General features: G+C 39.8%; 1 protein-coding gene across 1 annotated transcript in view; it reads left to right on the top strand.

Annotated features, from left to right (window-relative positions):
* CTNNBL1 (catenin, beta like 1) overlaps positions 1-27997 on the top strand; it is a 177636-nt gene that overhangs the window by 85225 nt on the left and 64414 nt on the right. The window contains exons 10-11 of the mRNA XM_011929066.1: positions 7-155; positions 22970-23151. Coding sequence (XP_011784456.1) covers positions 7-155; positions 22970-23151 — 331 coding nt within the window. The remainder of the gene's footprint in view (positions 1-6; positions 156-22969; positions 23152-27997) is intronic.

The following is a 27997-nucleotide window of genomic DNA, read 5'->3' as shown; positions in this document are numbered from 1 at the left end:
TGACAGGTGTTTAAAAGACACAATCCCAGCACGGCTGAGGAGCAGGAGATGATGGAGAATCTGTTTGATTCCCTCTGCTCCTGTCTAATGCTTAGTTCTAACCGTGAGCGCTTCCTGAAGGGCGAGGGTCTTCAGCTGATGAATCTCATGCTCAGGTATGTTTCGAAAGTCCTAGTTTTCCCACCTTTTTTGCCTGACTTTTCACTGTTAGCTTGAATTCAAGCGCATGTAGCTATGGTCATTTATTCTGTTGGGTTTCCTAGACTTTACCCTGAAGAGTAAAGCCTTCAAGCATGAGGATGTGTTTGTGTAGGTATGTGGTCTTCCCAAAGTTAGAGTAGATGAATAAAAAGTATATTGTGTTCTGTTTGTGCCCTATTGTGGTGGTTGCTAATATGTCCACTCCATTGAAGGACGTTGGTGTTTTTCCTCTCCTTCCCATAGTGTGTTAGTTTTGGGGAAATCTAGTCATTACTTCTAAACTTGGACTAATTTTCTGTATATATCACATAGACCTATCTATGCCATATGTTTTTCTGTATTTTTATTGAAAGCAGTATATTATTTGTGTTTTTCACTCCTCATTCAGTAATGAGTTGTACATGTGCTATATGCCTAGCTTAGGAAATATGAAAATGTACAAGATAGTTCCAGAAACTTTTATTTATAGTACTTTCCTTGTATGTCTTATTATTTATACTCTAATTCCTGAAATTGGATCTTATATTAGTTTCACAGTTATTTTGTAGAATCCTAAAGTTAGAAGCAAAAAGGGAAGAGGAAGCTTATACTGATAATTCTTGAGACCCTGTCTAGGAAGGGGAGTAGAGAAGTGTGTGGGGAAAGGCTGAGAGGATAACCAGAGTGTGCCATAGGGTCAAGGGACTTTAAAAAAAAAATGAGCGTGTTTATGTGGTTGGAAAATTCTAGTCATTATGAAATTGTGCCCTACAGAAAGAGCAAGTTGAGATTTAAAGAAAAAACAAGAAAGAAAGAAATGGAGCCAGAGTCTGCTGTCTTAAAACTTCAAGTATACTGAAAGCTCTGTTGAACTAAGATATTTCTTTGGAAAGATTTTTCAGAAATGTGATATCTATTTGTTAAATAGAATTTAGAATACTAGCATACAAAACTGCTATTAAAACATTGACAAGGTACTATGTTAAGTGCTGGGCATACACAGAAATACCTAAGACAGAATTTCTGTCTCCACAAAGTTAGAAAAACAGTTCTGTGACCTAAACACAGCCTGTCTTTGGGTGTATATTTTCTTCTAGTCTTTTCTTCTATAATTTTTAACAACTTTTTAAGCCTGCCACACATACGATTTTCTATATTGCGACATTTCAAACATAGCATGCTGTTTCCCGTGCTGTGAATAATCTTCATGGGAGTTTTCAGTAACTGCATCATGGCCTCCAGGGGACTGTAGCTTAGTTGGTATTCTTCTGTTGTTGGCATTGAGGATATTTCCAATGTTTTACCATTATAACAAATTCTACAGTGACCATTTTTGTGTTTAAAATGATGTTAGGATTATCCAGGTACAGTAAGTCCTCACTTAACATCATCAATAACATTCTTGGAAACCACAACTTTAAGCGAAATGATGTATAATGAAACCAATTTTTCTGATCATTGTTACAACGGTATTATTTGAGGATCTGACCTGCTATATCCCGTTTTACTTAAAGTTGCCATTTCCAAGTCTATCTGTGATGTTAAGTGATGACTTATTGTGTATATTTCTAAAACATCTTAAAAGGCTTCTGAAGGGCTGGAGGCATAGTAGACCTCTTCATTTGTCCAGTGCGTACCAGACCTTGCATTGACCAAAAGTTTTCCTTTGAGGAATTGCTTTCAAAAACAATTTTTTTTTTTTAAAGTGCAGAGCGGGGCATGAGAAATTACTCAGAGGCCTTTTGTGTTTAGCTGATTTTTGCTAGCTTTACTCTCTTGAGTCTTTTGTTTATCTCCCTTACCCTTCTAATTGCTTGTCCTTTTGTTGAAATGACCCGCCTTCTCTCAAGTAAATAACATAAATAGAAGATGCATTTGGCTTCTTGAGTCTTCTAACCTTAACACAGTGGTCTGAAGAGACTTTTCCTTAAGCTTCTTAAAGGTCTGAATTGCCAGTGTCTTTGGATGGTTGAGTGCAAATATGAAGTGATATATTTCTGTAGCATATGGCTTGGTATTGCATAGCAGTGGGGAGCTGAATAAATAACCAGAAATATGGATTATTCAAACAGGAATGCTGAGATTCAGGGAGGCTAATTAAAGGAGAGCTCCAAAAGACTTAGAAACTGTACCTCTCTAGATCTCCTAACTTTTCATTTTTGAATGCTGAAGTTGCTGTTATATTCATTCTTTTGCATTAATTAGCTATATTAGCAGATTCAGCATTTCCTTTTTTCTCTTTCCCATACTCTTTGTTCTGTGTTATTTTTCTTCTTCAGACTCCCAAATGGAAAGTTTAATTGGGATGGAATATTTTTTTCCATACTATAGTCACCCTTTCTCATCTTCTAGTAAGAGCTGCCAGGTGGCTCTTTGTCTAGAGAGAGCCTATTCAAGACTAAGAAGCTGTAACACTAGAGGTTCAGGAAACTGTCTGTGGTTCCATTGCCCCTAAATACAAATCTTTACTTTGACTCAGTCTTTCATCAGACAGTTGTGAAATGCCTATGTGGAGAGGTGGCAATATGGAGGAGGGTGGAAGAATGGGCCTGGGACTTGTAAGTGTGGGTTTGGAACATGCTGTTTCACTTATTAGCTCTGGATATTTGGCAAGTTACTTTAACCTTTGTGACCTTCTCATTCTCAGTTTTTCATCTGAAAACTGGCACTAATAATACCATATTTACAGGGATTTTGACAGAATTAAACTATATGAAGTATCTGGGAGAATTCTACAGTTGCAAAACACTGCTAAGGTACTATGTTAACTTTCTATGTTAAGTGCTAGGTTTATACAGAGATGCACAAAACAGGGTTCCTGCCTCCAAGAAACTCAAAGTCTAGTGAGGGATGCACACATTAAATAACTATAATATAATTTAATATGGTGACTCTTCAGAAGAACAGTTACTTTTGCATGTATGTACTCCGTGAATTTTTTTCCTTTCTGATTATTGATAAGGAAAGATCACAGACAAGATACTCATTGATACATACTCCCTCCTTCCCACATATGCCCTCCTTTCCACACATATGTGCACACACACACAAGCATATACTCGCTACCAATTTAATATTTTTATCTACTTTATTGAGGCATAATTTTTATACAACAAAATGTGTGCATTTTAAGTGTACAGTTTTGACAGATGTTTCCACCACCACAGTGAAGACGCAGAACAGCACTATCAAGTCGAAATGTAATGTGAGATAGGTAATTTTACATTTTTAGTAGCTACCACATTTAAAGGGTTAAAAGAAACAAAAATAATTTTAATAATGTATTTTATTTAACACAGTCAAAAATTATTTCAACATGTGATCAGTATAACAAAATTATTAGTCAGCCATTTCACATTCATTTTTTTGAGACTAAGTTTTCAAAATCCAGTGAACATTTTACATTTACATCCCAATTCAGATGCTAAATTTTCATCAGAATACTTGATTTGTATTCAGATTTCATAAAATTTAGAGTTGAAAACAGATTCTCATACTTAAGTTTGTCCAAAGAAACTTAAATGTTTTCCAATAAGTCCGGTATCAATTTTTAAATTTTAAACTTAAATTTATTTAAATGGTATTTAAAATTTAGTTTCTCAGTTACAATAGCCACATTTCAGATGCTCAGTAGCTACACAGTGGCTACCATATAGGATGATGTATCTACAGATCCTTTTTATCACTCCCAAAAGTTCCCTTGCATGCCACCAGGCCCGGCTAATTTTTTAAAGATATTTTTGGCAAAGATGGGATTTCACCATGTTGCCCAGTCTGATCTTGAACTCCTGAGCTCAAGCTATCTGCCTGTCTTGGCCTCCCAAAGTGCTGAAATTACATGTGTGAGTCATTGCACCTAGCCAAATGCCTCCTTTTTCATTTCTGTTTTTTATTTATTTGATCTTCTCTCTTTTTTTCTTAGTGTGGCTAAAGGTTTGTTGATTTTGTTTATCTTTTGAAACCTTTCATTTTGTTGATCTTTTGTATCTTTGTTTGTTTGTTTGTTTGTTTCATTTATTTCTGCTCTGGTCTTTATTATTTCTCTTCGTCTACTCGTTATGGGTTTGGTTTGCTCTTGCTTTTCTAATTCTTTAAGATGTTAGGTTGTTTATTTGAAGTTTTTCTACTTTTTTGTTGTAGGTGCTTATTGCTGTAAATTTTCCTCTTAATACTGCTTTTGCTGTATCCAATAAATTTTGGTATGTTGTGTTTCCATTTTCATTTGCTTCAGACTGTTTTAATTTCTTTCTTAATTTCTTCATTGACCCACCGGTTATTCAAGAGCATATTTTTTGATTTCTATGTTGAATAGTTTCTAGAATTCCTCTTGTTATTGATTTCTAGTTTTATTCCATTGTGGTCAGAGAAGATACTTGATAGATTTCAGTTTTCTTGAATTTTTAAAGAATTGTTTTGTGGCCTAACATATGAACTATTCTTGAGAATGACCCGTGTGCTAAGGAGAAGAATGTGTATTCTGCAACTTTTGGATGATATGGTTTGTCAATATCTATTAGGTCCATTTAGTCTATAGTACAGATGAAGTTTGATGTTTGTTGATATTCTGTCTGGATGTTTGGTCCAGTGCTGAAAGTGGGGTGTTGAAGTCTCCAGCTTTTACTGGGATCTGTCTCTCTCTTTAGCGCTAATAATATTTGCTTTATCTATCTGGGTGCTCCAGTGTTGGGTGCATATGTATTTACAATTGCTATATTCTCTTGCTGAATGGGCCCCTTTACCGTTATATAATGACCTTCTTTGTCTCTTTGTCTAATTTTTGTCTCGCTGTCTATTTTGTCTGATTTAAGTCTAGTTCCTCTTGCTCCTTTTTGGTTTTCATTTGCGTAGAATATCTTTTTCCATCCTTTTATTTTCAGCCTATATGTGTCTTTATAGGTGAAGTGTGTTTCTTGTAGGCAATGGAGTGTTAAGTCCCATTTTTTTAAATCCATTCAGCTACTCTATATCTTGTGATTAGAGAGTTTAGTCCATTTATATTCAATATTTTATGTAAGGACTTACTCCTGCCATTTTGTTATTTGTTTTCTGGTTGTTTTGTGGTATTTCCTTCTCTTCGTGAAGGTGATTTTCTCATATGGTATGTTTTAATTTCTTGCATTTTGTTTTGTGTATCTGTTCCATGTCTCTTGACTTGATATTACCATGAGATTTACAAATACTATTTAATGACCCATTATTTTAAACTGATGACAGGCTTCACACTGACTGCAGAAACAAACTGACAAGCAAAGAGAAAACTAATAAAAACTCTACACTTTAACTCTACCCCTTTACTTTTTAACTTTTTTGTGTTTCTATTTATATCTTATTATATGGTCTATGTCTTGAAAAGTTGTTGTGGTTATTTTAATAGGTTCATCTTAGTCTTTCTACTCAAAGTATGAGTAGTTTATACACCACAATTACAGTATTATAATATTCTGTGTTTTTCTGTGTACTTGTGGTTACCAGTGAGTTTTGTCCCTTCAGATGATTTCTTACTGCTCATTGGCATCCTTTTCTTTCAGATTGAAGAACTACCTTTAGCATGTCTTGTAGGATGGGTCTGGTGTTGATGAAATCCCTCAGCTTTTGTTTGTCTGGGAAAGTCTTTATTTCTCCCTCATGTTTGAAGGATATTTTCACTGGATATACTATTCTAGGGTGAAAGATAGTTCCTTCAGCACTTTAAATATGTCGTGCCACTCTTCCCTGGCCTGAAAGGTTTCCACTGAGAAGTCTGCTGCCAGACATATTGGAACTCCATTGCATGTATTATTTATTTTCTCTTGCTGCTTTTAGGATCCTTTGTTTATCCTTGACATTTGGGAGTTTGGTTATGAAATGCCTTGAGGTAGTCTTCTTTGGGTTAAATCTGTTTGGTGGGTTTCTGTAACCTTTTGTACTTGAATATTGATATCTTTCTCTAAGTTTGGGAAGTTCTCTGTGATTATCCCTTGGAATAGACTTTCTACCCCAATATCTCTATCTCCTCTTTAAGGCCAGTAACTATTTGATTTGCCCTTTTGAGGCTGTTGTCTAGATCTTGTAGGTATGCTTCATTCTTTCTTACTCTTTTTTTCTTTTTCTTTGACTGTGTATTTTCAAATAGCCTGTCTTCAAGCTTACTAATTCTTTCTTCTCCTTTATCAATTCTGCTGTTAAGAGATCTGATGCATTCTTCAGTATGTTGCATTTTTCTGCTTGATTCTTTTTAACTATTTCAGTATCCGTAAAATTAAATAGGATTCTTCATTCCTTTTGTGTTATCTCAAATTTCATAAAGCTTCCTCAAAACAGCTGTTTTGAGTTTTTTATCTGAAAGCTCACGTATCTCTGTCTTGCTGGCATTGTTCACTGGTGTCTTATTTAGTTCATTTGGTGAGGTCATGTTTTCTTGGATGGTCTTGATGCTTGTGGATCTTTGTCAGTGTCTGGGCATTGAAGAGTTAGGTATTTATTGTAGTCTTTGCAGTCAGGGCTTGTTTGTATTCATCCTTCTTGGGAAGGCTTTCCAGGTATTTAGAGAGTCTTGGGTGTTGTGATCTAAGTCTTTGGTTACTACAGCTGTGTCTGCATTAGGGGGCACCCCAAGCTCAGAGCTCTGGCTCTTGTAGACTTGCAGAGGTACCAACACTGGGTAAAATCAAAGAGAATTCCCTGGATTACTAGGCAGAAACTCTTGTTCTCTTCCCTGACTTTTCCCCAAACACATGGAGTCTCTCTCTCTCTCTGTGCTGAGCTGCCTGGTGCTAGGGGAGGGGTGACACAAGCAAGCACCACTGTGGCCACCACTGGGACTGTGCTGGGTCATTCCTGAAGCCAGCACAGCACTTGGTTTCACCCAAGGCTCACATTGACCACTGCCTGACTACTGCCTCTGTTCATTCGTGGCCCAAAGGCTCTACAGTTAACGGGTAGCAAGTCCAGCCAGGCTTGTGTCCTTCCCTTTAGGACAGCAAGTTCCCCCCAGCCCCAGGCAGCTCACGAGATGCCACCTGAGAGCCAGAGCCTGGAGTTGGGAACCCTAGAAATCTACCTGATGCTTTATTCTATTGCGGCTGGGCTGGCACCAATTGAATTTGTTTTATTGGAGGGCATCTTTTTTTAGAGAACCAACTCTTGATTTTGATGTAAATATGCATATATATGTGTGTGTGTTTACATATACATATATGCATATATGTGTGATATAAATATGCATATATATGTGGTCTACAATGCTTATAGCATTTTGTATATTTGTATACCTTTTCCCCTGCCTTTAATTCTTCTTTTTTACTTTTTTATTTATTTTGTTGCCCTTTTTCCAAGTTTCTGAGTTAAACGCTTAATGCTTTAAAAAATAATTCTCTTATTTAAAAATAAAAACATTTCAGGTGAAAAATTTCTTGTCAATATTGCTTAGTTTTATTCTCTATTCCCAAGTGATTAAGTCTTATTTTATTATTACATTAACAGAAAATAGAGGCTGTAAAATACTTTTCTGAATTTGAGATTTTGTTTGTGGCCTTATATATGGGTAGTTTTTATAAATATTCCATGAACATTTGAATAGAATTTGTGTTTCTAGGGTATAAAGTACTATAATTATATCATAAATCAACTTTGTAAATATATTCCGTTCTTTTCTGTCCTTTTTATCCCCTAATTTGTTTAGTCTCTAACCATGGTTGTGGATTTTTTTTTTTTTTTTTTCTGTTTCTTCTGATCCTTCCCATATCTTGAGCATTTTTTTTTTTTTAAAGAGACAGGATTCCACTATGTTGCCCAGGCTGGAGTGCAGTGGCTGTTCACAGGAGGCAATCACATGCACTACAACCTCGAAGTCTTGGAATATGATGATCCTTCCAAGTAGCTGAGACGATAGGCACCTGCTGCCACACACCTTTAGCTTTTTATGTCATTTTGTGTTACATGTAACTCTTGTTAAGGACACATAACTGTGTTTTTTAATCCAGTGTGAAAGTTTGTCTTTCAGTAGATGAATTTAACTATTTGATTTTATTGTAATTACTATTATGTTTAGCCCTTTTCCTGTTTATTTTGTTTTATGGTTTCCTTGGTGGTTTTATTGTGTTTTGTCTTATCTTTTTTCACTTCCATTATTTTCCTCCTCCTTTGGAGATGGAAAATACTATTCTTTCTATTAGTGATTACCTTTAGTTTTTTAGAAATGTGGCTTTATTTCTTTGTCTATGAACATTTGAAATTGTTTCTAGTCGCTTCAGGATCTGGCCTCTGCCTCATCCTCCTGCTGCCGTCTCTCTCATTCTCTCCTTTCTGCACATTTACATTCCACTCTCTAAACCAAACTATTTTAGATCCCTTGACACATTTTGTTGTTATTATTATTTTGATGAATCTCCTTTGATGTTTAGGCTTAAACTTCTTTAAGCAGCCATTTTCTTCCATGTCACTTCCCCCATGTTTGTCCTCACATCCCCACCCCTAAGTTTTGAAGGTTGGATGCTAGCGTCCTTTGCTTCCTCTGTCGGAGCACTTTCCGCACCATGCATGGTAAGTTGCACAGCTGTGTCTTCAATTGTACTGTAATACTTTTCAGAGCAGAGACAGATTCTTCTTCCTTTTTGTATCTCCAGTACCTAGCAAAAGATACACATTTGGTTTTCTGTGGACATTTTCTAAATTAATGAGAAACATTTTGCTGTTTAGAATCATTGGCCCAAGGAATTTCTGGCAAACCCTGTTCATAGACCCAAAGAAGGAGGAGTAAAAAGCCTGTTGCCGAGAACTCAGTCTCTTGCCTGAACATATTTAGTTCTGTTTTCCCTGTCAAATTTTTCAGTGCATGGAGAGCACAAAACAGGGCCATAGTATGGTTGTAATCCTGATCTTGAGGCTCAGGGGAGGCTAGGAGTCCACTCGAGTCCGGGGCTTGCTGCCCTGTTTGGCCTGTGCCCATGCTGGGCTTCCGAACAGAAGCTGCACAAGCTCCACAAATGAGCTTATTCCCCTTTGCCTCTCAACTCTCTTCTTCCATTATGCTCCCAGGTATTTAGGGTTATATTGGGTTTTCAGTTCTTATTACCTTTCTTCTCGAGGTTCAAAGAAGTTCTTCATGCAGATTTGTAGTCTCTGAGCTTTCGTTTCCAGGAACTGTTTATGAAGCATCATACCTACTCGCCCTTACCTCACAGCCCTCTCTCCTCTAGTTTCCCTGTCACACAGATGACTTTTCTCCATTCCTGTGTTCAGACTGTCTAGATTTCACAGTACTTGACAGAATCAATAAGAAGAAAAGCTTTCTTGTTTTTCTGTCTTTGCCAAAGGACAGATGAAGACATCTTGGAAAAGAAGAAAAGATTGTTTAGATAATGTTTAAAAATGGGACTAGTGCTGTGAAGAAAGCAGTGGGTAGCCATCCTAGAGTACAGGAACCAAAAAGAAGAAAAGGAATTTCTCATTTGGTCACGTTAGTGTTTTGATAAATGAAAAGAAAAGATGAAGTAAGGGTAGAAGACACAGAACCTCTCAAGCAGGGGAGAACCGTGTACTGAAAGGCAGAGAGGACCAGTTTGATAGTCAAGAGTTAGGTTACAGTAAGGATGTTTGGATGGTCTTTGGCAAGCAGCATAAGAATTAACATATGAACATGAACCAAGTGGTAGTTTTATAGTCTGGGATGTTTGAGAGTAAAATAAAATTAAGGAAAGTCACAATTTATTGTGCTGTTTAATAAAGTGATCAGATTCATCAGCTTCAGAGGTTCCAATCCACAAAAATAAGACAAAATTATACTTACTTGGGGTGGCCATTTTAGAATTAGTCAGGAAATGAGGATGGAACTATAACAGTACCCTCATTGTCCCCGGAGGGAGACTGGTTTGCCATTTCCGTTTCTTCGTTACAGATACCTCTCTTTGGTAAGATGGTTGCTACAAATAGAAGATTCCAATATATCAGGTTTAATTATAGCCTGCACTCTAAATCATTTGCTTGTTGCCACCACAAAGCACTTTTTAACAGTATGTCCTTGTATCAGAATACTTCAGTGTTCTGTAAAGAGCAACAGAGCCAGTGGGAGACAAAAGAATTATATTGTCAGTTTCCTTGAAAATGTTGACATGAAGCTTATTACTTCTGCTGTAAAACCCTGTTCTGGTTAGAAAGAGAAGAGACCACTGTGATCCCAGGGGATGTGTACAAATGCAGCTTTGGGTTATGTAGAATAAATACAGTGAACCGATCTTGGTTATTAACTGTAAAGGCAAAAAGAGAAAAAGGAGGATACACAGCCACATCTGTTCCAGGAACCACCAGTTTTTTTTTGTTGTTGTTGTTCTAAGGTTTTCAATAAGATTTTCCTTAACCTAAAGAAAAATGTCTCTGAGAAAGAAAACAAGTAAAATGGCAATGGTATAATAGGTGCAGGGTAAGTTTTTGCAGGCCCAATTCTGGACTGTGAGCTTGTGGCAAAGCATATAGATAGGCCTGCCTGGGGAGCTTTGGATTTTTATTCCCTTGTTCTTTTCCTTACTCTACTTTGCTTTTGTTCCTAATGAACATCTGAAGGTCCAAACTATGTTGCATTTTATTCTTGTCATCCTTTACAGTTTTTCAAGAGCTAGAGTCTTTTCTTCTAACCTCTAGTCTGCCAGGATTCAAGTGCAAAAGCAAAATAATAATGGAAATCTTTTAGAAGTCAGCTGTGCTTCTTGATGGGGCCGTATCCAGGTTGTGTTACGAGCTGCACACACAGATCTTGCTGGTTCGTCTAACAAGGAGCATTCTCTTTCCTCTTCAAGCTTAAAATTACCATTCTCCCTTAGATGGATAGTAGTAGTTTGCACCTGTTCTCTAGGAACCAGAAAAATACTCCAAAACACAAAGTAATCCTTCCAACAGTCCTCCAGGCTGGCATTACCTTTTAATAAATGGGAAAGTGCTGTGGCAAAGAAGGTAGATAAACTGAATCAAGATTACCTGGCAGGAAGTGGTGTAAGGCCTGTTTAAGCCCTGCCATCAGACCTTATAGCTATTCGTCATTCCAGTGTAGTTTAAATTGTACGTATTTAAAGTATACAATTTGGTGAGTTTTGCAATGTGTATAGACCTATCATACCCCCACTGCAAGCATGACAGTGAATGTATTTGTCACACCCAAATGTTTCTTTGTGCCCCTTTGTAATCCTCTCCCCCGCCTCAGTGTCTTCAGGCAACCATTGATTTGCCTTCTGTCTATTACGTATTAGTTTGCATTTTCTAGAATTTTATGTAAATGGAATCATACAGTATGTTCTTTTTTTGGTCTGACCTATTTTGACTCACTGTAATTATTTTGAGATTCGTCCATGTTGTGTATCAATAATTAGTTCCCTTTTCACTGCTGAGTGGCATTCCATTATATGGATGTATTGCAGTTTGTTTATTCACTTGTTGAAGGATATTTGGGTTTTCAGTTTTTTGCTCTTATGAATAATTCTGCAGCGAGCTTTCATGTGCACATCTTTGGGCAGACGTTTTAAATTGCTCTTAGGTAAATACTTAGTTAAATTGCTGAGTCATATGTTGGGTATACAGTTAACTTTTTAAGGCACTGCCATACTGTTTACAAAATGGTTATAGCATTTTAAAATTCCACAGCAGTGTGTGAGAGTTCCAGTTGCTCCGCATGGAGCAGTATAGTCAGTCTTTTTTGTCTTAACCGTAGTTTTAATTTGCTTTTCCCTCATGACTAATGATGTCAGGTATCCTTCATGTCCAAATTTGCCATCCATATATCTTTTTTGGTGGTATCTCTTCAAATCTTTTGCCCGTTTTGGGGGTAAGGGGTTATTTGTCTTATTGAATTTTAATAGTTCTTTATATGATTTATATCAGATGTTACCCCCCTTACCCCTAGAATGCACAGCAGAAGTTGGGCGGCAGGTGAGCGAGCATTACTGCCTGACCTCTGCTCCTGTAAGGTCAGCAGTGGCATTAGATTCTCATAAGAGTGCAAATCCCATTGTGAACTGCACCTGCGAGGGATCTAAGTTGTGCACCCCTTATGAGAATCTAATGCCTGATGATCTGAGATGGAACAGTTTCATCCTGAAATCATCCCCTGTCCTTGTGGAAAAACTGTCTTCCACTAAACTGGTCCCTGGTGCCAAAAAGGTTGGGGAACACTGATTTATATCGTGTAAGACCTACATGTTTTACCGATATTTTCTCCCAGTTCATGTCTTGCTTTTCATTACAATCTTTTGGAAAATTTTCAGTTTTGATGAAGTGTAATTTTTTATTTGTTCCAGTAGTCTTTTTCTGTTGGTGTCATTGAAGACATTTATTCATTTTGTCTGTTGTCAAACTTGTTGGCAAAAAGATGTTCATAAATATTCTCTTATTATCCTTTTAAAATCTCTAGAGTCTGTATTTGATGTGCTCTTTCTTATTTTTGATGTTGGTAATCTGTGCCTTTTTTCCTGATCAGTGTGGCTAGAGGTTTATCAGTTTTATTGATCTCAAACTATCAGTTTTTGTTTTTGTTGTTTTTCTGTTTCTGAGTTCAGTGATTTCTGCTCTGGTCTGTATTTTTTTTCCCCTCTGTGTGTGTGTGTGTGTGTGCGTGCGTGCGCGTGCGTGTGTGTGTGTGTTTGAGATGGGTTCTCGCTATGTTGCCCAGGCTGACCTCTAACTCTTGGGCTCAAAAGATCCTCCTGCCTCAGCCTCCTAAGTAGTTGGGACTATAGGAATGCACCATGATGCTGGACTTTTAATCTTCATTATTTCTTTTCTTTACATTACTCGGTGTTTAATTTGCTATTCTTTTTCCTGCCAACTGCTCCAAAATCTGAAACTTTTTGAACATCAACATGATTTTCAAAGGAAATGCTCATTGAAGCATTTTGAATTTTAGATTTTCTGATTAGGAAATCTGATTAGGGATGCTCAACCAGTATAATGCAAATATTGCAAAACTGGAAAAAAAATATTGCAAAACACTACTTGTTCCAAGCATTTCGGATAGGGATGCTCAACCTGTAGGTGTTTACTGCTATGAATTTCCCTCTGATTGCTACTTTAGCTATGTCATATGGATTTTGATATGTTGTATTTTTATCTTTATTCAGTTCAAAGTATTAATTTATCTTCTGATTCATCTTTGACCAATGAGTTATTTAGAAGTATGTTGTTTAGTTTCCAGGTATTTGGAAATTTTCTAAATATCTTTCTGTTACTGATTTCGATTTTTATACCATTCATTGTGGTCAGAGAACATACTTTGATTTGAACCTTTCAAAATTTATTAAGACTTGCTTTTGGCCCAGAATACATTCTTATGTTGCTAAATATTGTATACTTGAATATGCATTCGCTATTGTTGGATGGAATGCTTTACAAATGTCAAATAGGTTAAGTTGCTCTTCGTGTTGTTCAAATTGTCTATATTCCTACAGATTTCCTGTCTTATTCTATCACTTATTGTGTGAAGAATATTGAAACCTCTGACTATAATTCTGGATATATCTATTTTTCCATTCAGTTCTATCAGCTTTTGCTTCATGTATTTTGAGTTCTTTTAGCTGCTTAAACTTTTAGGATTATATGTTCTTTTGTTTAATCGACCCTTTTATTATTATGAAAATAACTTTGGTTATCCCTGGTAATGTTCTTTGATCTGAAATCTACTTTGTTTTATATTAATATAGCCACTACAGCTTTCTCTTAATTAGTGCTAACGCATGGTATCTTTTATCTTCTGTTATGAACTAAACTGTGACCCACTCCCCACCAAAATTCATTTGTTGAATTTGGAGATAGGGCCTTTAAGAAGGTAATTAAGGTTAAATGAGGCTGTAAGAGTGGGACCTTAATCCAAAAAGACTGGTATCCTTGTAAGAAGATGAAGAGGCGCCAGAAGTACTTGCACACACCTGTGGGGTAAAACCTTACAGGAGTGAACTTTTGTTTAAGTGGTCAAGTGGTCAGTTATCTTTTTTTTTTTTTTTTTTTTTTTTTTGAGACACAGTCTCACTCTGTTACCCAGGCTGGAGTACAGTGGCGTGATCTCAGATCACTGCAACCTCTGCCTCCAGGGTTCAAACGATTCTCCTGCCTCAGCCTCCCGAGTAGCTGGGACTACAAGTGTGCACCACCACGCCCAGCTAATTTTTGTATTTTTAGTAGAGACAGGTTTTCACCATGTTGGCCAGGCTGGTCTTGAACTCCTGACTTCATGATCCACCTGCCTTGGCCTCCCGAAGTGCTGGGATTGCAGGCGTGAGCCACCGTGCCCGGCCAAATGGTTAGTTATCTTTTTAAAAGAGATTTTCGAAAATAAAGAGAAAAAGTCTTTTTTATTCACCCAGTTATTTGTCATTTTACTTGCTCTTCATTCCTTTGTGTAGATCCAGATTTCCATCTGGCGTCAGTTTCCTTCTGCCTAAATGACTTCCTTTAACATCTCTGGTAGTGCTGATCTACTGGTGATGACTTCTGTCAGCTATGTATGACTGAAAAAATATTTGCCTTCATCTTTTTCTTTTCTTTTGAGACACAGTCTTGCTCTGTCACCCAGGCTGGAGTGCAGTGGCACAATCTTAGCTCACTACAACCTCTACCTCCCGGTTTCAAGTGATTGCTGGGCCTCAGCCTCCTGAGTAGCTGGGATTACAGGCATACGCCACCACACCTGACTGTTTTTGCTTTTTGTTTTTTTTTTTGAGATAGTCTTACTCTGTCACTCAAGCTGGAGTGCAGTGGTGTGATCTTGGCTCGCCACAACCTCTACCTCCCAGGTTCAAGCGATTCTTCTGCCTCAGCTTCTTGAGTAGCTGGGATTACAGGTACCCACTACCATGCCTGGCTAATTTTTTTTTTGTTGTACTTTAAGTAGGGATGGGGTCTCCCCATGTTGCCCAGGGCGGTCTTGACCTCCTGGCCTCAAGTGATCTTCCTACCTCAGTCTCCCAAAATGCTGGGATTACAGGCGTGAACCACCATGCCTGACTGCCTTCATCTTTGAAATATATTGTCACCAGGTATAGCTTTCTAAGTTGATAGGGTTTTTCTGGGTGTTTTTGTTTTGTTTTGTTTTCCTTTCGATACTTTCAGTTGCTCCACTGGCTTCTGGCTTTCTTGGTTTTCGATGAGAAGTCTCCCGTCATTCATATATGTGTTACTCTATATGTAATTTGTCCCTTTTTTCTGGCTGTTTTTAGGATGTTCCCTTTCTCATTGGTTTTGAGTTTATGATGTGCCTTGGTGTTTTTTCACGTCTCTGGTGTTTGAGTTTTGTTGAGCTCTGGATCTCTGGGTTTATAGTTTTAATCACAGGTTGAAATTTCTCAGTTATAGGTATGTATATATATATAATTTATTTTTTATTTTATTATTATTTTTTTGAGACAAGGTCCCACTCTGTTGCCCAGGCTGGCATGCAGTGATGCAATCTCAGCTCACTGAAGTCTCTGCCTCCTCCTCTTGGCCTCAAATGATCCTCCCACCTCAGCCTTTCAAGTAGCTGGGACTACACAGGCATGCCCCACTGTGCCCAGCTAATTTAAAAAATATATTTTTGGTAGAAATATGGTTTTGCCATGTTGCCCAGGTTGGACAGTTATAGTTTTCAAACATTTTTCCTGCCCCCATCTACCTTTCATTTTATGTATCAGTTGTAGTTATAATTATGCTTTTACTCTCTTTGTCTTCTAATTCTGTCACCTGTGTTATTTTTACTGATGATTTTTTCCCCCTCTCTGTGGGTCATATGTTCCTTCTTTGAATCCCTAGTAATTTTTAATGGAAATTCAAATATTGTGAATTTTACCTTGTCAGATGTTGAATTTTTTTTTTTATTTTTGGAGGAGTATTTCTGTAAATGTTCTGGAGCTTTGTTCTAAGATATAAAGTTACTTGGAAATAGTTTGGTCGTTTTGAGACTTACCTTTAAGCTCTGTTAAGCAGGACCAGATTAGTCTATGGCTAATAATGCCTCACTACTGAAGCACTACCCATCTGAACACTCCGCCAGGTGCACTGTGAATGAATAAAATTTTTCTACCGTAACTGGTGGGAATACAAACTATTCCTGGCCCTCTGTGAGCTCTAGGATTGTCTTTTCCTACTTCTCTTAGGCAGCTTCTCTCTGCAGCAGTGATTAGTTTGCTCACATGCTTGTGCTTGTCAGTACTGGAGACTGGAAGGGGCCCTCTGCAGACCTCTGTGCAGCTCTCTGCTATAGTCCTCGGCCCTGTGAACTCTAGCTGCATTGGCCTGCCCGGACTCCTAGCTCTGTCTCCTCCCTTCTCCAAGGCCTGGAAACTCTCCAGGCAGTCAGTTGGGCTTATTGCATGTGTTATCCTCCTGATGTAAAGTGTCTAAAAAGCATTGTTTTGTTCATCTTTTTTTTTTTTTTTTTAAACTTTCAGGGTTAGGGAGGATGTAAACCCAGTCCTTGTTACCCCATTTTGGCCCAGAGTGGAAGTCCAGCACTATATGACACTTTTTAAACTACATTTTCTTATTCTTTATTCCTGGTGGATAGTAATGTAATTAACTTTTGTGTATTTATCTTATATTTAGCAACTTTGCTCTATCACGTATCAGGCATCAGTCATAACATTGTTATTTGTGGAATAACAAGCCCAAAATTTCAAAGACTATCAATGACAGGTGTTTATTTTTTACTCATGGTTCATTCATCACTGGCCATCAGAAGCTCAGCTCTACACCTTCTTTATTTCAGGACTTGGGCTGAAGGAGCAGGGCTTCATGGTACATGCCTATCTCATGGTGCAGGGAAGAGACCACGTAATGCAATAAGTCTTAAAACTTCTCCTCTGAAGTGCACGTTACTTACATTCACAGTTTATTGGTCATACACAGTCACGTGGCCAAGTGTGAGGTCTGTGGTGGCAGGGGTGTGATACGAGCGGTGATGTGTTGGAGCCGGCTCATATAGGTTCATAAGAGCTGATGGTGCACATCTCTTCCTGTCACTGCATTTAGTGATATCATATTAGTCACTTGAAATTGCCTGTGGTCATATTTATTGTTTATTTATTTTTTGTTTCTGTTTTTCTTTTTCCACCCACCCCTACCCTCTGGCTGTGGTCCTATTAATCTTACTGTCTAATTCATAGAAATCCTGGATCCTGTAAAGTGATCTTATATTTCAGGCTGTGTAATGTAAGTGAACTTTATCATGCACATTGTAAAGCAAACAAAATATGATCTCATGTGACATTATCCAGATTTCTTGCCAGGATTAGCTTTGGTTCACAGAATCTTTTAAAGAACACCTTGTTGCTTTTTTTTTTTTTTTTTAATTATTCATTCTCCCTTATCTGGGAAAGGAGAGGATTTTACCTCTTTCATTTGTCCTTCAAATAAGTTTCCTTCAGGGTCCTAGTCTTCTGTTCTGAATATTTTCTGTGCCCTCCCAGGGTAATCTTATTCACACCATGGATTAATTACTGCACATAGATTTGATGACTCTTTCAAAATTGTCCCTATTGGTAACTTCATTCCTGGACTTCAGACATATAAGTTCAAGCTGGACATCACTGCCGTGTTCCACAGGCATCTCAGGTTCAATCAGAGCTCAACCCTTTGCACCCCCTCCTTTCTTACAAGTCTTTCTGCCTCTAATATTGTTTCTCTCTTCCTTCTGCTCCCCTGTCCCCATCACTGTCCAACACACTGTGGTAAGCATAATCTTTCCTACACACAGAAGTCAGCCTGTCTTATGTTTTGCTGCTGCCCCTCTTACTCTTTATATTCTAGCAGTACCATGCTCCACTTTCCTGAATGTCCCATGCTTATGCGTGTCTTTGCATGCGCTCTTGTTTCCTTCTGCGTGAAATACCCTCTCTCTCTTTGCCTATCCAAGAAAAACATCCCCTGAAGCTTGGTTCAGGCATCATCTCCTTTGTGAGTCCTCCCTGACTCAGACATGGTCAGCCCTCCTTCCCGCATTCACTCCCTGCTTTGTATATACCTCCACCATAGGACTTAGCTTTTCTCAGTCTGCCTATTCTCTGCATATCTGTCTCCCCTGTGGACCAGACTCCTTGGGAGCAATGAGCTGTGCTTTGTCTGCATCCTGGACTTAATATCTGGCACCTGCTAGGTACCTCATAAATACTTGATGAGGGAACAAATGAACAAAGAAAATCATACTCAGAATCTATGTTTATAGCAAAAGTGTTTTTGCATAATAAAGAAGAATAAGCTAATTAAAACTACAACAGAAAACGTTTTCTCCCACATCAGAAGGCTCACTGTTAGCAGAATAGGGAGCAGTGGATGACTCTCAGCCGTTTCCCACAACCCCCCAGTTTTATAGAGGCTAGCATTCACATTGGTCCTGGCGTGATCGACAGCCTGATGAACCCAGACAAGACTAAGATAAACTACTTGTCCTCCAGTAGAATAAATATTTCAAATAAAGTCAACCCAAGAAAGTCAGGCCAAACAGCTATTGATTGCTAAAAGCCTGAACTCAAGCCCAATGAATATTCCAAAGTTCACCTCCATGCTGCTTGCCTAAATGGTGATCAATATGCAATTACTGCCCCCTCTAAACGTGTCTTACACTGCCTACCTGAAGAAGGATTTTACTTTTAAAATCTTTTGTTTGTTGAATTTGCTTAGGCAGGAAAAAAAAAAAGAGAGAGACTTGGCTGCACCAGAGTCTTTTGAATTGTATTTCAAACAGTTCTGTGTTATTTGTGAAATGGTTTGAGCGTATGCTGAATGGTAACTGAAGGCGCTCTATTTTATGACCGCCATTCATTTCAAGAGGCCTTTTCCTGAGTGACTAAACAATACAGATATTATATCTCAATTTCCTAAATTTTGCTCACATGGTTATCTGCCCTAGTCATGACCTTTATAAATTCAAGTTTGTAAGATGCTAAAATCCAGCTGCAGTGAAAACAAGTTTCTGTTGGAATTTTCATCTTAATACAAAAAATTCCTTCCTACTGAATTTGGAGCCTTGTTTACCTGGCTTCTTATATTTAAGATTTCATGCTTTTCTGAAATAGGCCTTTTTCATACCATTGCCATAGTCAGAACCTTTGGACATTTCTCATTTTTGTTGTTGCCAGAGTCTCCTAACTGTCCTCCCTTACCCCCAAGTGCTGTCATTCCCATCCCTTCTTCACACTGCTGCCGGATTAAGCCTTCTACAATGTATCTGTCCAGGGCCTCCCTTATTTGAAATTCTCACGGCTTCTCAACATCTACAGGATGGAGCCTGGGTTCCCCGACAGCACCTGTGGAGCCTGTCATGACCGTGTTCCTCGCCGCCTATCCTCAGTTATCTTCCACCACTGGCCATTCGGCACTACCTCTAGTTCCCTGGCTGGCACGCTCCTACAGGCTGCACACACCTTTGCACGTGCTGTACACCCGCCACTCCCAACAGTGTCCTCGCTCTTCCTTCTCTGCCTGGCAAATACTCATTCCTTAGACTTGGTGCAGAAGTCACCTGCCATTTGGCACCTTGACTGACTTCTCCCAGATAAGGCAAATTATCTCCTCTTCTCATCATCTTGGACTTAATTTCCATTGCTTCAGACTTTTGAAAGTATTTTTATTTACCTCTTCTTAAATCGCTTAAAGACAAGGACCTTATAGTTCCTAGCAGCTAGTATTATGCCTGCTGCATAAAGACATACACTCAATAGTATATGCCTTTTTTCTTTGAAACTCAATAGTTGGATTGACGGGCATTTGTGAATCTTTGTATTGTTTTGATTGATCCACAAGGGAAATAAAGATGGGAATAGGTTAGCATGAAGTAGGATGGCCAGCTCTCTCTCTTTGCCCAGGATTGAGGAGTCCTGGGATGTGGTACTTTCAGTGGGACAGCCCTAAGTAAACTAGGATGGCCTGTAGCTCCAAGGGGCATTGTCAGCAAGCTTTGTACCTACTCTCCTTTCCTCCACTGTTGGGACCCAGTCCTGGCTGGCTAGTCTGACCCAGGATAGCACTCTTTGTGAGCAGTAGCACTTTAATAGTGCAGTGTTTTAATAGTGTTGTGTCTACAAAAGACTGTCCAAAGGGGATATTATTTCTGATTCATTTTCTTTGGCTTTCACACGAGAAATTGGATGAAAGGCTCTGGGTTATTACCCCGTTTTTGATGAGTACTGCCTTCTCTTGCAAGACCAGTCACTGCCTTCCAGCTGTTTATTTCTCCTTTGTTTATCTTTGGTCTCATCACCATTGGCTGTTCTTAAAAATAGTAGTTTAAAAAAATTTCGACCCGGCTTCCCTCTCAAACTGATGGGGTTCCTCCTCCAGGCTTTACTAAGGCGTAACCTACACTCACCCCTCTTACTTTCTCACCTCCTTTTACTTTTTGCTCCACTTCTGCCCTACCACTGCTTTCTGGAAGGTTGCTAGTGGCTTCCTCATGGTGGAATCTGGTGGCCGTTTCTTTTGCTTTTTTGACAGGCTGGAATCTCTTCAGAAACTATCTCCTTCCTCTGACTAAAGTATTCCTTGCTGTGCGCCCACTGTACTTAACTTATTATTTTGTTACCTGGTTATGTGTTCATTTATTTTAAATATTTATATATAGATTATCCTTTCCTCACACTCTCCCAAGTACATGTAATTTGTCCCTCTCACTTTAATGTAACACATGACAATTTCAGAACCAACATGTTGAATTGCATTCCAGAAGTGACTCCTGGAATCACTTCTTCACTTGGATGCCTTCTTGTGACAGCCTTTGATACAGCCCATCTTTCCCTCCCTGAACGAATCTAGGAACACTCTGCTCCTTGGTGTTCCTCAAACACACCAGTTGCCTATCTATAGCTCATTTCTATTTCAGGACCTCTGTGCTTGCTGTTCCTCCTGTCTTGAGTGCTGTTTTGCCCCTAAAATGTACATGACTGATTCATCTTATCACTCAGTTCTCAACACAATGTGACTCCTTAGGAGGCTTTCCTTAATAACTGAATCTAAGAGATCCACGCCAGTCATTCCTTCACATGGCCTTGTTTTATTTCCTTGACACTAACCATTATCAGGTATCTCAATTTCTCCTTTGTCTCCTGCCGTGAGAATGTAAATTGCTTGAGAACCGGGACGCAGTCTTTCCCAATCATGTGAGAGTTATCCAGTAAATATTTGTAGATTGAATAATACATGGGGAAAAATTATATGCTGATTTATGCTTTTCTCTGATCCTTTCATATTACTCTGGTCTCCCCAGATTTAGCTTCTTTTTTGGAAGCAGAACCCATTTCTTACTGTTTTCTCTTGTGCCTACCACAGTGCTAAGTAGGTGCTCAGTAAATATTGCATATTGGTTTGGTTGGTTTATTTGCCAGCTGTAGCAAGATAGGAAATGACTGACTTGCTTCCCTCTACTTCAGAATATTTTTTTAAAAAAATTTAAGATTGTAGAAAAATTATAATCCCTAGGGAAGTATCTGTAAGAATAGCAGCCAGTGGCACTATTATTCTATGACCTTTTGCTTCAAGAGGAAAAACACCTTTTTTTTTTTCTTGAAAATAGTTTATCTTTTTTAATTCTACATGTTCATTATGGAAAAATGAGAAACTGAGATACAGGAAAAGGAAAAATTAGATGCAGAAAAAGCATCTGACACAACCCAACATTCTTTGATACCAATAGGTCAGCTAGGAATAGAAGAGAACTTCTTTAACCATTGATAAAGAGCTTCTGCAAAAAACCCATAGCTAACATCCTGCTTCATGGTGAAAGAGTGGATGTTTTCCCCCTAAGACAAGGACAAGGATTTTCACCCTCATCACTGCTACTGGGCATTGTCCTGGAGGTTCTAGCCAGGGCAATTAGGCAATAAAATGGAATAAGAGGCATCTTTATTAAAAAGGAAGAAGTAAAAGTGTTTGCAGTTAACATAATATATATAGAAAATCCTAAGGAATCTACTAGAAGATTATTAGAACTAACAAACAAGTTTAGCAAGTTTGCAGGAAATAAACCAGTTTTATTTCTATTCACTTGCAATGAGCAATCCAAAAATGAAACTAAGGAAACAATGTTGATAGCAGCATTATTCATAATAGCCAAAGGGTGGAAACAAACCAAATGTCCCTCAACTGATAAATGGACCAACTGTGGCATGTGTTATTCGGCAATAAAAAGGGATGAAGTACTGATACATGCTACAACGTGGATGAACCTTGAAAACATTGCCAAGTGAAAGAAGCCAGTCATAAGAGAACACGTAATATATCGTATCTACTTACATGAAATGTCTAGAATAGGCAAATCTGTAAGACAGAATGTACATCAGTGGTTGCTTAGGGCCGGGATGGGAAGAAGAGGGTAGGGGGTGATAAGAGTAGGTGGTTTCTTCTCAGGGTAATGAAAATGTTTTATAATTGTGGTGGTAGCTGACATATCTGTGAATATACTAAAACCCATTGAGTTGTACATTTCAAATGGTAGAAATTGTATAGTATGTGAATTGTCTCAATAAAGCTGTTAAAGAAAAAAGAATAATGAAATGTCTGTAATCTCAACACCATGAAATAATCTCTTATAATTTTAATCTCTTTCTTTCCAGTCATTTTTAATGTACATTTTTCATGTGTAATTGTGGTAATGCTTCATAAAGAATTTTGAGTATTGCCTTTTGTGTTTATCATTCTGACTGTAAGAATTTGTCCACCCTATTGTAGATGTCTTCTCCTAATGGTTAACAAGTATGTAATATTTCCATTTAGATATACAATGTGTACGGTGGCAAATACCTTTTTTTTTTTTTCTAAGCACTATAATTTCCCCATGAAATACCTCATCTGAAACCTCTTTTGTTCACAGGGAAAAGAAGATCTCCAGGAGCAGTGCCCTGAAAGTGCTGGACCATGCCATGATTGGCCCTGAAGGCACAGACAACTGCCATAAGTTTGTTGACATTCTTGGCTTACGAACCATCTTTCCCCTCTTTATGAAATCTCCCAGGAAGATCAAGAAAGTGGGAACCACTGAGAAGGAACACGAAGGTAGGGTTCACTGGACGAGTCAGCCTAATGTAGGTGCGTTAGGAGAAACAGGGAAATGTGAACTACTTTGAAAAATTCTGATGTGTTTGGGGGGTAGAGAGGAAGAGTGCTACCTTCTTCTTACTATTTTCTTATTTTTCATGAATGAAAACGAGACCCCAGGTGACTGATAGCCTTTGTTTCACCAGTTCTCTGCTTGTTTGAATCCTGGTGGTTCCATTTCCTTCTGGACTGTTAATAAGTCTGTGTGTGAGGGTTTTGTTTTCTTCACTATCATTTGTAGTGAGGTGTCTCTCTGATGGAAGACCCTTTTGAAAAGAGTAATGAGGTGGCAACACATGTCACCTCCAGAGTGGTGCTTTCATGTATTTCTGTACTAAAGTATGATTCAGCCAACATCAGGAATTGCTGAAATAAACTATTTATAGCCCAGATTCCCCTTTTTATGTTTCTCCTCCCTGATGGTGCACACTCCCAGCAAAATGCTGCCATGAATTGCGACGCTGTAACCAGAGTAGTTACTGCTAGGCCAGTCTCTTCCTGCTGTTGTCTAGTGGCCTGCTGCAGCCCTCTCCCCAGTAAATAGCCACAGTGCAATCTGGAAGGCCAGGGATTTATGAGCATTGACAGTTCTGCTGGAGCCTGGCAGACACTTGCACCAGGGAATTTACATGGTTGGATGGTTATTTTAAAGTGTGGGGAGCGGGTGGATAGGAGTGGGGAGGTAGTGTGTTGAGAGAGGAGGAGAAGCTGAGCTGGCTGGCTCATTTGGTTGTCTTCTCAGAAGCAATGTTCGTCCCATGGTTTAGGAGGCTTTTTTTTTTTGGTCAGTGCTTGGTGGAATTGGCATGGGTATCTGCAGGATCTTTTGTATTCTTCACCCTCGTAGACAAAAGTTTGAGAACTCCCACCTCTCTGTTTTCCCATTGACTTGGCTTAGTCTCTCCCAACTTGGAGTGGCTAAAGGGAAGGTAGTGTGACCTACCTTCAGTGGTTACCTTCAGTGATACCTTCTCTATCAGATCAGCTCTCCAGAGACAACAGGAAATCTGGCTGGAGCAAAGGAGGAACTGGCCTTGCAAATACTGTGGCCTAGAGACCTGAGAACAAGTAGAGACTTCAGTTTAACTCGTTTTGACCAAACGCTAGCTATAAATATGTTAACCCCATGCTAGATTTTCCCCGCTGAAAATTCAGCAAAATGAGTCCCTGGGAGAGGGAATGGAGGGGGTCTTGGAGATGTAGAAGATAAACTTTTCAGACAGTCACCATTCTTTGAAAGCCTGCCAGTTTCCTGGCCCAGCTGCACTATTGGCTATCATATTTAAAACTCACAACCTATGAAGTATTGGTAGCATCCTTATCTTTTTTTTTTTTTTTAGAGGAGGTGAACTGAGAAAGCAACCGAGCCGTGGGTTCTGCAGCTAACTAGCTGTGTGACTTTGGAACCTTGGCTTAACTTCCCTGCTCTACATTTTACTTTCTGGTCTATAAGATGAGGGAAGTGGACTAGTGAACTAGAAGCTCTGATAGGCGCACCTTCAGATTCTCAGGAACAAGCCCTGGTTGTCAGGGTTGCCTGTGAGCCAGGACACTCCTCAGGGTCAATGCTGTGGCTGACCTGCGGGATTCCACTGAGAGACCTGAGGCTGCATCTTGAGTGTGCTGGAAGAGAGTGTGAAGGAAAACAGACCTTAGCAGGTTCCTGGTCTGTTGGCATGGCACTGAGAAGAGGAGGAAGTGACAGATTCAGTGAGCAGCTACTTTTCTTCTGAAAAAATGTGCCCGGTGGCCTGCTGGTAACAGTACATTTGCTTTAGAGTACCTGCATTAGGAATGTGATAGCATTATGTTAGTGAGGGCAATGGCTTGGTAAGACATCTCCTAGATGGCATGTTTGGACTGTAATGGCTGGGGAGGATGTGCTCTGCATCCTGAGTGGACCAGCACCCAGAGAGCAGAAGTGAACCCCAAGGAGAAAGCATGGCCCTCCACTCCTGCCACCCCTGCCAGCTGCTGCCACTCCTGCAAACCAACCTTCGGCCATGAATGGCCAAGTGAGAATGGAGGCAGAGCAGAGCAGTACACACTGTGCAAGGTTTTTTTGTCCTATCCTCTGGGTAAGACTGTGCTCTTCGTTGGCCTCTGTGTGCCAGCCCTTCTCACGTAAGTGAGCCAGATTTGTGTGCTAAGCTAGAGCACAGTGGTCCCAGAGCATCAGGAACACTGGTGGGTGTGCCCAGCTCATTCCTGCCCCTGGGCTTCCACCATGCTCTTCCCTCCATGTGCAGTGATTTTCTCCGAACTGTCTGCCTGGCTATCTTTTGGTTATCCTTGATCCTTAGTTTTTCTTTTTTTCTTTTTTATTTTTGAGACAGAGTCTCACTCTGGTGCCCAGGCTGGAGTGCAATGCTATGATCTCGGCTCACTGCAGCCTCCACCTCCCAGGTTCAACTGATTCTCCTGCCTCAACCTCCTGAGTAGCTGGGACTACAGGCGCCCGCCACCGTGCCCAGCTACTTTTTGTGTTTTTATTAGAGATGGGATTTCACCCTATTGGCCAGGCTGGTCTTGAACTCCTGACCTCAAGTGATCCGCCCGCCTTGGCCTCCCAAAGTGCTGGGATTAGATTATAGACATGAACCACTGGGCCTAGCTTGGTCCTTAGTTTTGATGTCAGTTTCTCAGGGAAGCATGTCATGAACCCCTAGACTAGGATAGAATCTTCTGTTCAGTGGACTCTTGGTCTCAGGACTCTGCCTTCATAGCCCTTGAAATTATGGAACCAATGGCCTTGTCACCTCTAGATCCCATTGCCTGGTCCCATGGTGCTTGGCATGTGGTAGATGCACAGTAAATGTTTCTTGACTGTGTAATGAACAGCCATTTCCCTGAAAGGCTCATTGAGGACAAGCATGGGTTTGGGGCTTTCCTCAGAAACTGACAAGGTTGAAGTCAATACAGTTGATTTCAGTTCAGATTGATGGTTGTCAGTCAGTCATACACATAGAGTGAATGGTGTTTCCCCAGCTTGTTTGGAAGCTAAAATGAGTGAGTGGGTTGTTAGCTCTAAGTTTTTCTCTGTCACATTGGCTTGGAGATTATGGCAGAACCCCCACTTTAGAGCCACACGCTTAAGAGCTTTGCTGTACACAGACTTTCCCTACAGGCAAGGCCACCCTATGACAGGCACCTAGGAGTAGCCCAGCTCCTAGGTGGAGCACTGAGGCCTGGGAATCAGCTCGCCAGTCGAGAAGCTCTAGAGAGCTACCCCACACTCTTCCCTTTCTTTCTTGTGAAGCTTCAGGGGCTTGTCGCTGTTGTCCACGGGAGCACCAGGATGGCTAACTAGCAGAAAGGAGAGGTTTATTGATGATAGGAGTTTGTAAACTAGGAAGAGACAGTCTGTGGCATGTACCAGCAGTGCTCTGTCTTCAAAAAGCGAAAGGGCTGGTTGGGTTTTAGGCCTCACAAGGTCTGTATTAGACAATAGAGTCATACACATTCCGCAGTTTTGGGGGGGAAATTACACATATTATGAGAGGAGTCAAGTGCATGCGCAATGGGTAAACATGTAACACATCCCGCGTTCACTCTGGGGCGGGGTTTTAGCATTAAAATGAGGTAGCATTTGGCTCTTTATGTCAAAAGGTGAACTGTAAGACACAAAGTTGGTGTACAGTCTCCCTGAGCTTGTTGAAGTCTGCAGTTGCTTATCAGAAAAGAATGTTTGCAGAGCCAATCCTCTGTCCAGTCAGAGTTAGGAGAGGTCTGATAATTTGCCTGATATTGTTAGGGAGTTTCACAAGAGGGTGTTTTTTTTCTTGTAGCCATGGCAATGCAGGGAGTTACTCTGCCAGCTGAGCCCCGAAACCTCCACCTGTAGGTAACATTTATTCCCTTAACCTTAGAGTCCATCTTAGTTGAAAAAGGGGCATCTATTTGGTCCCTCCAAAATATCACACATCCTGGTTTGCCTCTTGAAGTCCATCCTGGTCCAGTCATAGCCCCTGTCACCTCCTAGGGCCTTCCCCTGACTCCCAAAGTCACAGTGCAGCCTGAGGTGGTACAGATGGATCTGCTGCTTATCAGTTGTACCATCTTGGGCAAGTTCCTAAGCTCCCTGGGCTGCACTTGTCCTATCTGTAAAATAATGAGGCTAGAATCTACCATGAAGGGTGTTTGCAAGAGTCAGATGAGATGACATGTAGATGCTTAGCATAGGCCCCAGAATAAAGCAGGCACCATAAGAGACCTTAAACTGTCTCCACCTCTGCCCACCCTGGCTTTAGTCACACATACCCGTGGGGATGGCCAGGCAGAGAAAATGCCCACACCTCTACTGTGGGAGGACCAGGAGAGGGTAGGTCGGTTTTACTGGCCTGTGGTCTAATTGCTCCATGATAGCTGTGGGCAAATGGGCAAATCCATTATTGATGGGAATGTGAGGAGTCAAGCTATGCTAAGTAGTGAGTGACATATAAACAGCTGTGTTCCCAAACCAACGGAAGGGTTTGAGAGATGGGAGTTTCTAGATTAGGGCGACTGTAAAGAGGGGAGTAAAAGCAAAACCGCCCTTACAACCTAGAATGCCAGTAATTTAGTTCCTCTTTTGTGATTTGGGATGGGGAAGAAAAAGAATTATTATAATTGAAATCCGTTCAGGTTTGCATAATAAAACCTTCAGAAATAGATCAGGGCAGGCATTAAGCTTGGGGGATGGGTTGGAAAGAAATGATTTGCCCTTGGGTGCACTAGCATGATTGGCTGCCTCCTTGGTTTTAAAAGAATAGCACAGTATATATTGTCCCCTTGGTATTAACTGCTTCAGAATAGGAGGGAAAAA

This window comes from Colobus angolensis, unplaced genomic scaffold (genome assembly GCF_000951035.1).
Source record: "Colobus angolensis palliatus isolate OR3802 unplaced genomic scaffold, Cang.pa_1.0 Scaffold8, whole genome shotgun sequence".
Classification (NCBI taxonomy): Eukaryota; Metazoa; Chordata; class Mammalia; order Primates; family Cercopithecidae; genus Colobus; species Colobus angolensis.
The sequence above is the reverse complement of the archived record's forward strand: the minus strand, read 5'-3'. Positions and strand labels throughout refer to the sequence as shown.